The 15535-nt window shown below is 36.6% G+C and overlaps 1 protein-coding gene across 15 annotated transcripts in view; it reads right to left on the bottom strand.

Annotated features, from left to right (window-relative positions):
* LOC144652525 (gamma-aminobutyric acid type B receptor subunit 1-like) overlaps nucleotides 1-15535 on the bottom strand; it is a 58526-nt gene that overhangs the window by 13891 nt on the left and 29100 nt on the right. For all 15 annotated transcript variants that reach the window (XM_078512555.1, XM_078512561.1, XM_078512560.1 and 12 more), the window contains 4 exons: nucleotides 11168-11215; nucleotides 4901-5180; nucleotides 2008-2151; nucleotides 196-372 (listed from right to left, as the gene is read on the bottom strand). In XM_078512555.1, the coding sequence (XP_078368681.1) occupies nucleotides 196-372; nucleotides 2008-2151; nucleotides 4901-5128 (549 nt within the window). In that variant the 5' untranslated portion in view covers nucleotides 5129-5180; nucleotides 11168-11215. The remainder of the gene's footprint in view (nucleotides 1-195; nucleotides 373-2007; nucleotides 2152-4900; nucleotides 5181-11167; nucleotides 11216-15535) is intronic.

Genomic DNA, 15535 nt, shown 5'->3' with positions numbered 1-15535 from the left:
CAAATAACTTCCTTGTGGTGAAATTGAAGAGTAGCAGCATTTAAATCGATAGAGAAGACAAAACGGCTTATTATAAGAAAAAAAATGTGTCTAAAAACATTAGTAGCAGTGGTAAGTCGTGAAATAAAATTTAGTATTCGAAGCAAACGAGAGCAAACACGGAAGACTACGGTATGAAAGGTGTTGGGGTCACACCTTCACGTAAAGTCCTCCTTCTTCCAGGAAATCATACACGACCGCGGCTTTCTTCCAGTTGAAGTGGCCCATGAGACGTACTGTTGCTGCATTGAACGTAAATGCCGTTGGCGCAAACGTGAAGCCGTATTGATCACTTAGTTCCGCCACGTCAGAAGTTGTGGTTAGGTATGTTACCTGTTCAACAGAAATACGAGAAAGGGGTCAATACTGTTTATTTTTTATCGTCGTGCAAAAAAAGCTACTTGTTAACCGGGTGGAGCCCGGTGCCCAGCCGGTTCATAATCTGGAACGCGTTGTTGTTGTTTGTTTTTTGTCGGTAGCGCATGGAAGGTCACGTATGTTGATTGGCTGAAAACTGATCATCTTTTATCAACCACTTGAATTTGCCCTAATTGGGGAAGGAGAATGGGATTAAATTACATGCTTTTAATATACGCATTTTGCCTGTGTTTAACGCAACAAGGAATCCTCGCTTACACCACAGAGCAAAATAGAACTGCCGGTTGGTTGGAAATGGCCAGTACGAGATTTCAACGAGAGAAACAATAAATATTTTATGTGTTTAAGCATTAGAAAGTAAACAGACATTTCTGACATTTTTATATTCAGTCTTCGTATTTTGGATGCCACGCTTCAACATAACGCACTCCTTGTTGAACAACAACAAAAGGGAAAAAAAAAACGCGACTAGATCCGTCCGTTAGCCTAAGAAGTGGTGAAACATTAACCACCCGGTTAAAAGCTATTGTTAGCTTCTTGTTGTTTGTCAGTGATAATTAATTTTACCATTTTCTTGTGCTCTTAATCATCACGTTAATTTTCAATTGCAATTGTTACATTTCAACGCTTTCAAATTGGATTGCATAGTTTGAACATCTACGCCATTTGCGTGTGAATTTTGCGCACTTATGCATTTTTGGGGTCAACCAACTAGTCAACTAAACAACAAACCAACCAATCAAGCAACTCAAACTAATTAACCAATCACGCTGCCAGCCAACAAACAAGCCAGACAGCTAACTAATCAATCGTCCAACTAACAACCCACCACCCATCCACCAACTAACCAGGCATCCAGGCAATTAACCAACCAACCAACCAACCAACCAACCAACCAACAACCAACAACCAACCAACCAACCAACCAACTAACAAACCAACCAATCAACTAATCAACCAACCAACCAACCAACCAACCAACCAACTAACAAACCAACCAACCAACCAACCAACCAACTAACCAACCAACTAACAAACCAACCAACCAACTAACAAACCAACCAACCAACCGACCAACAAACTAACAAACCAACTAACAAACCAACCAACCAACTAACAAACCAACCAACCAACCGACCAACAAACTAACAAACCAACTAACAAACCAACCAACCAACCGACCAACAAACTAACAAACCAACTAACAAACCAACCAACCAACTAACAAACCAACCAACCAACCGACCAACAAACTAACAAACCAACTAACAAACCAACCAACCAACCAACCAACCAACTAACAAACCAACCAACAAACCAACCAACCAACCAACCAACCAACCATCCAACCAACCAACTAACAAACCAACCATCCTTGACTCAGGCTCGAACTTGACTCGTGTTACGATAAAACGCGGTCAGCCAAATAACCAACTTACCAATCGACCAACCAGTCTCGCTTTGGTAAAGAGGAAGCGTATTTTCGGAAGTTTACGATAATTGCTTCAGGCAGGCAATCTGAATCTGCTTGAAATTGTCAAACCACCCACTCGATATATCAGTTTATATTTTCAATATTTCGCTTCTTACCATAAGCTTTTTGTAAAATTTTACTACTTTCAATACAGAAGTGGCTTCCGCAGCTGTGTTAGGACCAAGCAGAAGCAATGGAAACCCTCCAATCCTATCTTTCAGCACGTGGGTGGCATAAAAAATAGCTCTGCTTGGCTTTTCCTGCCGATGAACAAAGAAATCAACATTAATTTTGTTGTATTGTCGCTGCCACTGTACGCCAGAAATGCACAGGGAGCCTTCACATTAGATAAGAATATAAATAAAAAAATAGTTTTTATTTAAAGGGGCCATGTTGATTTTTTTTATACGCGGTCTGTTTGTAAGTGGTCTGAAGCCGAATAAATTATACGCTGTCAGCCAGAACGAGGTCTGGAAACGAGAAATATTCGGGAACTACTCGGCACTCTTACCTTATATTAGTTTATGACAAGGTATGAAACTTAAATTGCAGCCTTCGAAATTCACCATACTTACTCGACAGACAGGAGAAAGGTTGAACTGGATATTAATGGCTTATTTTTACCAAAATACAATATTTTTGCGTCGTTTTGTAATATTTAATTTGGCTGTATGTTCCTGCCAGTTGGGGAGTTGAAGTAAGAATTTCGAGACATTGATTGACAGATTTAAGGGAGAAGTAAAATCATTGTTTGCTCTGATTGGTGATTTTTAATTCCGGAAGCTTCTTTCGAGTTTGTTGTTGCACCTGTGCAGAATTTTTTTTGCTAAATTGACCTTCAAACCACTTTGGTTTAATTAAATTTACTAGTGTCGTCAGCTGAATAAATACATAAAATACTAAAATCAATACATTCAACACTATCTAGATTTCAAGAAAATCAAGCTTGCTGAAAACAAGAGAAAACGATTATCGTTGCTATGGTGACCTTTGTGACTAAGTGACAAGTAAAAAAATTAAAGTTTGGTCATATCTGATCATTATGTTGTATTTTGGCAAAAATCGAACATTGGCTTCCTAGATAATTTTCATTTTAAAAACGACCACCCTAGGGCTAAAAAAATAACATCGAGCCTCCTTAAAGACGATTTTACAAAATGGCTACACGTGAGATTTTTGCCGATAGCTGGCGAGCTTTGAAATTCATTTTCTCAGGATCTGATGAGAAAATGGTGCTAGTGTTATCATGGATGATTACTTAGCTTCTTTACCTTTTATCAAGGGTAAGAAATAACGCAATAGCATTTAAGTTATTCTGGTACATGTACTAGTTTTTTGTCCAACTGAAATATTAGTCGACTTCCTTGGTGGATTCCGTCTTAAATTGAATTGGGATAGCATGTTTGAAATTTTTATCTTCAACAACTTCTGATATAATCTGACACATTGGCATTTAAACATAAACTAGTATGCTCCTCTACTATTTTATAAAGCAGTACCGTTTCTCTTTTTTTTCTTTTTCTCTTCTTCAGATTTAAATGTTTTTTTAATAATGAGAATGCATTGTGCTGTATTGATGAAGTAACTTTTCACATTGCTGCATTGATGAAGTAACTTTTCAAATTGCTGTTTTTATGTACAAATTTAAAAACCAATTTCTCCCTTCTAATTTTGATGTTTTTTTCACTTCGGCAAAAGAAACTCATAGTTACAATACAAGATTTTCCTCTAGAATGACTTATGCTTTACCCAAAACCAGAACAAATTATGGAATCTTTAATATTAGATATCAGGGCGCTAAAATCTGGAATGCTATCAGTGATGACATTAAGCTTCTGTCACTTAAACAATTTAAGAAAAAGTATAAATTAAGCATTATTACAAGCTATTAACTGAACCTTTCATATTTATAACTCTAGATTTAACTCTGCTAGCTGCTAGTTAACCTGTCCGTATACTTCATTTTCCATCTTTTTTTTCCATTAATTTTTCTTTAAGCCTACTTAGTTTTGTTATTGTGTGTTTGTGTGTTGTGTAGTTTACTATGTAAATATTAAGTATACCTGACCTTTTTATAAATTATTGTAATAAAAACTAAGTATGGCTGCCCAATCTTGTTAGCCAATCGTGGTTATTCTGGGCAGCCATGCACTTTACTTTATTTTTTTTATTATTATTGTATTGTTAATTTAATCGAATGTATAGGGTGCAAATAAAGCTGTTGTTGTTGTTGTTGTATTCTACACCAGGGTTCTATCTAGGGGTGTTCAGGGGTAGAAGCTTCCCCCCCCCCAAACAGCCCAGCTTCCCCCCCCAAAAAAATTGTGATAATTTATACAGTACATAGATAAATCAATATATCATTCAGGTCAGTGTACATGCAGTTACATTGCTATCTAGAAATTTTCCATCGCTACGAAGATAAGTTAAGAACTGAAACATTGCCGCTGTTTATCTCTTTTATTCACTTCTTTGTAGTGTATAAATAGCGCAATAGGAACTCTTCGTCTCAGCCGAGCTAACATTGTCAAAACCTAATCATGTGATGACCAAAAAACAATATAAAATTACGGTGAAAATATATCAAGGTTGTGTCTCAAAATACACCAGATTGCATCTCAGCACATATCCATTTATATCCGGACCCCCCTAGAAGCTCGTGGCCTTCGCCACTCGCAACTTCTCCCCCAAACGAAAAATCCTAGATAGAACCCTGTACACCGTTTATTATAGTCATATGTTAGTAATGGCTGCAGTGTAATGTTACGTTTCAGTAAGCGTAGAGTGATCATCTAACTTTTTTGAGTTTTGAGTGTTTTCATTAAAGTTCCCCACAAAAAACAATAAATAACTGCTGACTCATTCGTACATGATAATTGTGAAAAGAGACCAAACAACCTTCTTGGCCGGGCCGTGGAGATGTGTCGTGTGACCATTGCATTCAGTGGTTTATTTTTAACCTTGTTAGGGTGTATGTATTACATGCACGTTTCCAACTTCAAAACTTACCGATGTGTAATAAGTGTCGATGCTGATATTGTATTTGTCGAAGAAAGCTTTCAAATCCGAGGAATTTTTGGCGACGTCTATCGCGAGATTCACCCCTATGGAGGTCGCTTTGTTAGTTTGTCTTCTCTCCAATGCGCTAATAACAAGCTCCGTCTTGTTGGCGTTACATTTCAATGACCTGCTTACCACCAGAATGACAAGAATGGAAATAGCCGCTGTACTGTTCATCGCAAAAAGGACGCTTAGTATATTGAGTATGAGTAAAAAAACTTGTGCAGAACTGCAATAAGAAAGGAATGGAAAGACAGATTAGTTCTTTAAGCTTTAAAAGCTACGGGAATAAGCAAAAATAGACCAAGATGAAGTCTTGTCAAAGATAGAATGACTCATTGTAGGTCTCAAATGACTTTTTATAGTAACAGTAGGGGGAATTTTAAATATAGACCTATAATGCATTAGAAGAATTCTACCAGTATACTAATACAAATGCTGTATTTTGAGTGGCTGAGCTATCAGACATCATCGGCCATAAAGTTCATAGCTAAATTTTCTCCGATTTTGATAAGTTTTAATTTATCACGTGATGCCATAGTGTTTATCCGCGGAGAGACACTATCAGCCTATAGTGCCTGCCCGAGAAAAACACTCGGATGGATAGTACTCGTCCGTGAAAGTGTTTTGTAAACAAGCGGGCCTACAGATAGAGAAAACGTTGTGGGTTTGGTTTTGTTTCGTTTGATACATTTTGACTTTCGGTAAGTGTTTTGTCCTAAAGAGTAAAAAAAAAAAACTAATTCGAGAAGCTCGTTTTGAATGGGTGCGCGGAAGAAAATTTAGTGGTGAACAATAAAAACGTGTTTTTTTTTCGGAACTATCGGTCTGATAGTTTTACCTTGGAAGTTTGATGTTCTTAAAACTAGCATATAAGCCCTCGAAGCTTCAATACTGAAAAGTAGCGAGGCACGTCAAAGTCAGCATTTCTTAAGGAGTGACCTTAGTTTGTACAGTTTTTTCTTCTTATTATTTCCTCTACAACTGAAGGTTCTTTTGGGTTATTTATACGTACTACCCATGCACAAACTAGCCAAATCTTGTAAAAAATCCACACTTCCAAGTTTTAAAACTGAAATCACTATAACCAAAGATGTGAATTTGCGTTCACCAACCAAAGTGGAGAATGCAAGAAATATTGATACTGCAAAACAGAAAATGTGACTTTTTTCGGTATAGTACAATATTCTGGCCTTGGTATTATTTTGATAAATAATAAAATAAAAATGAATATTTTTCAAGAGCCGGCTCCCGTCACATATAGTGTTCTCAGAGAAGGCCTCAAATAAAACAAATTAAGGTAAAAATATAAAATTTCAAGTATAATGTTCTATTATTAACAGAAAATGTGACTTTTTTTGGTATAGTGCAATATTCTACCCTTGGTATTTTTATTCATGACATGTAGATAAGGTATAGGGAATCGCTCTGGCCAGGTAGATCGTGAGACTTCAAACTGGGTTCCTTGCAGAGAAGGGGGGGGGGGGGGGGAGTTTGAAAACTCCGGTGTCACGAAATGGAGTAGAGCGCACGTGCATATTTTTATACAGCTATTTGCATTAATTTGCATATCATTAATCTAAGGCATAAATTAAAAATGCAAATTGACTTTGAATACTGAAACGTTTTTCCATGAGCAAAGATTCGCAAAATAATATATTCACCAGTTCAATCGATGTTTAAATAAGGAATCGCCTATTCTCAAACAGTTTGTTATTTAAAAGGATTGATTTGTAAGGTCATAGATCAAGAACTGCGCTTACGAATAAATCAACATATTCACAAATTGACATATTGAACATTAGGTGTTTCTGGGTTTCAGTGAAGAAAATGTAGGCGGAAGACAAACGAAGCAACCTGGCAAACTAAACTTTCATTCTGTTAACTTTGCAATGTACTGTATTATATGCGTTCTCTTTGTGCGTGTTTTACATAAAAAACAACACTTTGTATGTACAGTTAAACCCCGGTAACTCGAACTCTGAAGGGAAACGAAAAACAGATCGAGTTAGCGGGTTTTCGAGTTGACCGAGAGGAAATGACTGAAAAGTGGATCCAAGGGAAATGGAAGTTAGTTCGAGTTAGCGGGGTTGTTCGAATTATCCGAGTTCGAATTACCGGGGTTCTACTGTATTTTGTAAACGAGGATCGATTGTTTGTTCCAAAAATGTGCAACATCGGCTTAAACGCGAATTCTCAGTACTCAGTACAAAACGCAAAAAAGAAGAAATTCTCGATTAAATTGTCAACCGTTATTGGTCGCAAACCTCTCTCAAATGCCTGGAATAAAACAGTCCTTCCTAGCTTTATTTAATTCATAAAAAAAGCCGTTATCAAAATTTCGCTTTAAATCGAGCAAAGTTAAAACCATTTCTCACCTTCAGGGAACCCACAAGCTTCTAGTTTTCAATACTTGAGATTTTTTACCGGCAAAAACAGCAGTATTTTTATAACTGACCAACACTACCTCATAATTATTTGTGCGATAGAAATTACAAGGGAGAAAGTCCTCTGCTTGGTTTAAAAAGCAATGACGAATTAATTATTGCTTTAATTGCTGTCATGGAAAGTAATATTTATTTCCTAACAAATGTATACTCCCTGTTGAGTTTAAAATGGTGAAATTATCAGACTTAAAATTTACAGCTCGTTTATTTAATGAGCATTTCCGCTGTGGTTTTATTGTGAAAAGCTTACAACAGTTAAACGGTAGCAGTCCGCTCTAAGCCAAATGTCGAGAGCAAATTTTAGTCGATGATTGAGATATTAAAACATAGCCAAACACGGTTTAGTAAGAATATATTTTTAGTTCAAAACTAAAATATTGAAATTAATTCAGTCGGCCAGCAGGTGAGGAGCAGCAGATAATCAATATTGATAAACAGGGAAGATTAAGTTTGTGCTCCCCGCCTCACACCAAAAATTCAGCATCTGTTTATATTAAACTTTATGTCATTTTAAAAGCACTTTGTCAATTTTATATCCTCCAAATTTCTCATTATTTCCTTGTTATAAGAAAATACACAAAGTTTCTGTGACAGAAACTTTGTGTTTGAGGTAGACAAATTGAAAATCGGATTTGACGTGAATTTCATCTCAACGACACCATTTCGGCATGAACTTGCAAGCCCTTGTAACATTGAGCGCATTAACATTTCATAGCCGTGTTTCTTCTTTAAAACGATCTAAACACTTTTATAAGTGTATTGTACTTACCGAGTCAAAAAGACTTTAAGAGAATTGTAATGACTGTACTATCGACTTCCTCCGGCCGTTAAAAGCTACGATCTAAGTATAAAAATCGCCGGCTTTTTGCGAAAAGCAAACAGAAATTTATCTCTACTCCGAAGAGCTTTTTCTCGAAGGTTATTTTTGTTCTATCAATCATTTCTTCGTAATGCTTCGTTGAGATTGCACATTCGACGCATGTAGTCTGCAGGGTATTTCACATGCGCAATTAAACGGAAGCTAACCGATTGCCTGGTGTGAACTTCACTCATTACCTCATTAACTGTACTGTTTGCAGTACATTACCGAGATGGTAAGTAATTTGACGTAGTTGGGGTGCGATTGCTGTCGCACTGAAATGGAATTACTTTACAATTTAACAATTATTTACAAATTGAAAGTGCTTCAGTAAACAAAACACGTCTATATTAGGAATGGTAATTGGACTAAATGAAGCATGATTTAGGGGTTTTTTGGGCAAGTGAATATATTATTAGATCGCCGCCACCTTCTTGAACTGAAAGACACAAACTCCTACTGGCCTTCGATTAATGGCATCGAGACCAATAATGAGATTTTATTAACATCTATGTGAACCATTATTCCCTTAAACTTTGTGTTTTATATCAAACTTACAAACGAAAACAGCAAATAAGAACCCAGGTCTAGAACAGGAAGTCATTATAAGCCGGACAGCTGTTTTTGACACTTACGCTTTTCACGCGACAAACGCACGAAGAACCAAGCTTTTATTTAAACTGAACTTTTTTTCATTTTTTAAGACAAGTCTGCACGATTTCCTTTAATGCAGTGGCGGATCTAAGGGAAGGACCCGGGTCCCCGGGGCCCCACCTTATTTTTTTGGCCAAATAGAGGCCCTAAGGGCCGAGAAAAATTATTTTCGAGAGCGGGCCCCCTCCTTAGCCCAGGGCTTGGATGATCGGACCCCCCACTTAGCTGAGGGTCTGGATTCGCTACTGTTAAATGTACTCACGCCACAGTGCGTGTTTTATCGAGGGGTAGGGGAGGGGAGGGGAGGCAAAAGGCGGATTTAAGGTGGGCCTTAATTTTTTTGCCCCTTCACTAGATCCGCCACTGATGAAGATTTGATTACTTGACAACTTAATAATGAATATTTATATGGTGGATATTTTAGTATTATCTTTCTCAGGGCCTGTTTATATGGAGGAGAGTTGTCCCTGGTAGGAGGGTTACCCTCCATACCGAGCCACCCTGGGCGAGAGAGATTTCATACGTTTCTTTATAAATAGCTTCAAACTGTTTATATGAGAAATTGCAAAGTTGGCTCGGGGGGCAGGGTGGCCCTAGATGGAGGGTCACTCGCTTTGAAGGTAGGGTGACCCTGGGGAGTGAGCCAACTTTTTTCCATATAAACAGTTTGGTTATTTTTGCCTCGCCTACCAGGGACAAGTTGACAAATACGGAGCATGCGCAATCGCTAAAATCAGCAAAAACAAAATTGCAGATAAATTGAAATCGAACTCGGTGGTAAATTAGTCCAAAAAATGGTCTTGGTCGACGATTCTGCGTTCTTGATTTTAGAAAAAGCAGCCATAATAGATGTTTCAAAACAACTCTCGCCAGTCCTTTGAACCGAGAGGGCCAAGTTTTAGCTCGGTCAACAGGGACAACTTTTTCATATAAACGCTCGGCAAAAGATGGCTCGGGGAAGAGGGTAACCCTCCTACCAGGGACAACTCTCTTCCATATAAACAGGCCCTCAGTCTGTGTTCCTGGAAAACAGCTATTAAAGACCACTATAATTAAACTGTGATAATTTATTATTGATTGATTGATTGATTGATGGATGGATGGTGGATGGAGTGATGGATGGATTGTTTGATGTCAAATGGAGAGCATATGACAAACACTCAATTTCAGTAATGTGACTGAGTGGCAAAGACTGACACAGCTTAATGTAGACGCATCGTTCGTCTTTGGCGATTTAAAAATAATTCCAGCATGATGGTTGCTAAAAAAGGAAATGGAGAATGTCGACTGGCTTGGGGTTAGGACAAGGATTAGAAATGAAATTAGGAATAGGAATTGAATATGAATAAAATTGGAATTGGAATATGAATGGGAATGGGAATTAGAATAGGAATGGGAATGAGACTGGGAGTGGGAAATGAGAATGGGAATAGGAATGGAAAAAATGGATATGGAAGTGAAAATGGGGGCGATAATAGGAAAAGCATTGGAATAAGAATTAGGGTTTGGCTAAAAAATAGCTGTAACCTTAACTATAGTGCGTGGTAAATAAAAATGTTCATAACACAAAATGTGCATTTTTAACAACAACAATGAGAGCCTGTGTCAAGTGAATACATCTTCTCGCAGATGTTGGTTATGGTTTGGTGTTGCACGTAAGTGACATCAATGTATGGAAAACTAAAATTCCGACTACTGTATTCTTGAAACTCTACTCAATTAGAATTTGACCCATGACCTGACATTCTAAATTTATAATTCACAAATATTTAAGAGATGTCATTTGATAGAAATTATTTGACGTCGGATTCTTATACAAGCTCTGTATTTCACGCTTTGCTTGCCTCATTTTCAATAATGGTGGATCTTCTACCACGAAGAGGTCTATAGTTTAAGGCTATTGACCGTCCGATTATACGAAACGGCAGCCAAATCTCAAAAATTTTAAAAATGAAACCATGACGATATTAAATGTATATTAAGAGACAGGAAAGATTTTCCGTAATGAAACCGACAGCTGTAACTTTGCTTCGACTCCATATTTTTAATTATGCAAAGAAGCAAACTCATAACATTAAGAATCTTTCGGATGAAGAGAGAATATATAATACACATTACTTACTTGAGTTAAAACGAAATCGACCGGTCGATAAAAATTTTTCATTTGGTCAGTAATATTTTAAACGGTCTGAAATCATGAGTGAATTATGCTGTATTTTGCTATAATTTAAGGATTTATAACAAACGCCACAATACCTGAATTTGACGTCTGTAGTTGCTGCTGTTTTTCAAACTGAGGCGCTCCTGAGAGATAAGAGATGAGCAATATTAAATTCTTTTCTACTAAACCAAAACGACCAACAACAAGTCAAAGTTAAGTGGCCCAATTCACAATTGTTACCGAGTTTCGAGACGTGCAGGATGGCAACAATGGTAGCTTTTTAATAATTTAACGTTGCCAAAATTGAATTGTCAACGTGTGTTTTGTGTGGTCAAACCGCACTTAACGGTTACTGACAATACAAATCAAGGACGAAACACAGGAATAACGTAGACATACTTATACTGTAATTCCACGAAACGAAATTCGTACATGGTTAATACGAAGACTGTACAGTCAAATGACAAAAAAAAAATTAAGCTTAGCCCGAGCGTCATACTGAAAAACATGACTTAATCATTGCGTTTAAAGGAAAATTCACGTTAGCCGCAGTTGATGTTCATGCTGGTCCGACTATATCAGAAGGATTAAAACAGGAAAACGTAAAGTAAAAATAGAACTAAAAGGAATCAAACACCTACATGGAATTGTTTTCAAAACGTTGAAATTCACCTGCCGATGGGCTTCATCAACATTTAAAACTGAGAGGAACTACTTCCCAAGTTAATTATTGAAAATTCTCTACTCCTGGAAACCCTGCCGGTTCTCTTTCTAAAAAGGTATTTAAATGATGAGCTGTTTCCGCTACTGAATCTGTTAGTGTTATCTCGAGCGGCTGGATACAAACACGAGCTTTCCGCCTCGATCAGCCATGCAACTGAACATTACAATATTATTGAAAACAAAACTTTTCTGAAATGATCTTCGAATGCGTCATTTAAAAAGGAATTTCTGTTTAGAAGCCATGAGGCTTAATAATTTTGTAAGTGAAGAATTTCAATAAGTACTTCGAAGACAGATTTGGTGGTGATAAATAGAATTTTTGAAGAACGGTTTGTACACCACTTTAAGCCAGATTGCGAAACTAGTTTTTCCTTGAAACATTTTAAAAAATACAGATACCCAGAGGCTTGAGCGGTATTAACTGCATGAAGACCTCAGACTCTCTAATATCCGTTAGTTTACAGTTTTATGTGACAGATGAAAGAAAAGGGATCGAAAGATGGCAGTTTAATCCTCTAACGTAATGTGATTGACGTTTTAACTGCGGTTGAATTTTACAGTTTCGTCAAAGACCCAATAACGTTGAAACAGAAACTCGAACATTAATTAATTAATGTTTTGCTAACGATACGATCAACAATATCCAGCAAAACTCTAGCATACAGTTCAGAACGTGATTAAAATAAAATATATTTCATTTTCTTGTAAGAAGAATGCCTTGGTTTAATCCCGATGAAACCTTTTCGAGTGAATTTTAAATTGTACTGACTTTGTCATCAAAATGTAAATGTTGCCGGAAAGCCTTGAAAGTCGTTTAAATAGCTGGAATTATATCCAGACGGATTAAAATGACAAAGTACTACCTTTGTCAAGCATAAATAATCGCAAAAAAGTCCATCTTCAACAGGGACTATTCGAAGACGATTAACTGATAAGATCAATATTGCCCATTTATATCCATAATCCTGCAGAGTAGAGGTTAGATTGATTAATCTATTATTGTATGAATGGTAAAGGTAAAGTTGCATGAATGAGAACGAGAAAAAGCGTCTGTTCTCAAAGAGAGTTTTTGACATTGAGCACTGGAACAGTTACAACTTTGTTCTTCACCAAAACTGACGGAATGGAAAAGGAATGCTTGAGGTACCATATTCGATTAGTGGAGCTGATTGTAATCAGCCGAAAGGGGAGCAACATGCCAACACCATGTCATGAATCACGAGCTGAATTTCATTTGCACCATTAGATCTGCACACATTTGACTAAGAGGCTCCAGGGCAAGAAGAAAAGCTCAACGTGATATTAACAACACTGACATTGACGTAGAAACGGCAGAAGGTGACATTTAAGAGTTACGAGGTTTTTTTCATCCATTTTTTTTTTCTTTTAAACCAACCTTCTTTACGGTTTTTTGTGTAAACTTAGAGCAAAGGCTATCTGGAAAAAGAATCACTCCGCTCTATATTCCAGTCATTTTTAACATATTTAAAATGACTTTAAGACGCCATTCTCGCTAACAAAACAGATATTTTATTTACTTTTTATATAAGCATACCAGCCGTTTTTGAGTTCTTCAGCTTTTTATCGATGTATGTACCTTTAATTTACTGATAATGTGAAATAAAGTTATTGTCTCATTTACTGCTTGATAATGCAACAATGATTTTCAGTGGCAAGGTGTCTTGCTCGAATCTTGTTCAGATGCATATAACCGAGACAGTCATGGAGCGCTTTCCTTGCCCTTTGCGCTGGTCCCGATTTTCCTCTGGGTCTTTGGATGGTTCAGGTGTTACATGGTTTATTTTATGTACTCACGATTCGCCACGTTGTGTACCTGTATGTGACGTAACCTTTGTATTACGTGGCATGAAACATGTGCGTTGACTTCGAAATTTCATGTTGTTTTGTTAGAGTCAACTTTGGATATTTGTACTATTTCGCTTCTCCAATTCCCCTATTTGCTTGTTTCATTTTAATATTTGTAGAAAACCTAAACTTTCTGATCGTTAGAACTAGTTGAACCTGAATAGACTGAATTTAAACTGGAATGGATTTATCACTGTGTGTGTGAATGGTAATCTGGATATGCATATCGATGTATTGAATTAAAATTTCGGAGTTTTCGACATTTGTCTTATTGGATTTACTACATATCACTTGGGATTCGCAACACTTGACGCTTTACAACTGATGCAAAGTTTTTGCAGTGGACTAAAAAAAATTGCAAACAACCTTGTATTGAGCTTCGGTAGAGTTCAGTGATATAAAGTGTACATGAATCATCGATGTAACCACAATCGGTTGCAACAGGTCACGATAGGAGTCTCGAGAATGAATCCACACAATTAAGACAAAACAACCTAAGATCCAAGAGCATTGATACGCTTCCATACAAAGCCCACGCCTTTAAGTCCTGCTTTCCAGTTAAGCCGCTCTCTAGAACTTCAAGTTTTAGTATGATCCGCCCCATTGGCTAAATGATAAGCCCAGACAAAGGATTAATCGAAAAACAGTTGTTTGAAGGTAACTAGTTTATGTCTTTTTAGTAAAATATATCAAATTCACTTTGCATTGTTACTTTTATTGGAAAAAAAAAAAATAATAATCTGACTTCGATTGTTTTGTACGCTAGATAAGTTATGATTCCAAGTGAACATTTTTCATTTTTTCTATCACAGGCCCTTTTTCTGGCTTTACCGCCTCAACTGGGCTTTAAATACTCGGATTTATAGAGTTTTTACTGCAATTATTGGCCATCAAAACCAAAATTGTGTAAGACTATGTACATTCATTCTTTGACCTATTGGATTGATTTAAATAAAAATAATAAGTAATAATAAAAAAAATAAAAATAATAATAATAATAATAATAATAATAATAATAATAATAATAATCAATAAATAATGATATATGGTGGTGGTCGTGGTGGTGGTGATGATAATGATAAAATAATAATTCTCGTCAGGTCTGAAATTTCAATTTTCGACCGTATCTCACATCTTCTTCAACACAGTTAGTTCCTCGTAGTCTCGTGGTCACATGTTTACAAAATTGTGAAATTTCACAGTACAAGAAAGTAATTGATGAAAACTTGAAATTTTATGTCATTTATTTAACTTATATTTGATGATTTTCGAATTTTGCATTAGTCACGCTTTGTTTTACAGGCTATCGCCGTTACTAGGTGACTTAATTAACAAGACCACGTGGCTTCCAAAAGTTTTTCGCCAATGGGTACTTTTTTCTCTTTTTGTAATTATTTTCACTGATTAAAAAAAAACTAATCAACACAATTAAAAGTTAAATTCGTGACTGAGAAATAAAGGCAAATTATAAACACTAGCCGGAGGAAAGCGACGGAAAAATTCGCGTGAGCAAATTAGGAATTTGATTAGCTGAAATCTCGATATTTGATCGAGTCTTCGGTCATATCTTTTTTTATCTTCGGTCGTATTGGCTAAAGAAAACTTTGCACGTTTGTTGAAAGAATCAAACGTTTATCCAACGCAAGGCCAAAGTAAACACACAATTTCTTTCGAAAGTCTGGAAAACCGCGGTATGATTACCATTATTATTCCCCTGTAGCTTCCAACCTGACTGCGCATTTTCAACACTGTTCCATCATCTGTGGATTTGTTTAACGCCGTAATAATTGGCGAAATCTCAAAACGAATGCAGTTATTGAAGTGCGAAAAACTGAACAGTGACATAGGGCCAGTTTGTCAGATTTTCACTTCAC

The sequence above is a fragment of the Oculina patagonica genome, chromosome 4 (assembly GCF_052425735.1).
Source record: "Oculina patagonica isolate OP01 chromosome 4, crgOcupat, whole genome shotgun sequence".
Lineage (NCBI taxonomy): Eukaryota > Metazoa > Cnidaria > Anthozoa > Scleractinia > Oculinidae > Oculina > Oculina patagonica.
Note: the sequence above shows the minus strand (reverse complement) of the source record. Positions and strands in the feature narration are given on the sequence as shown.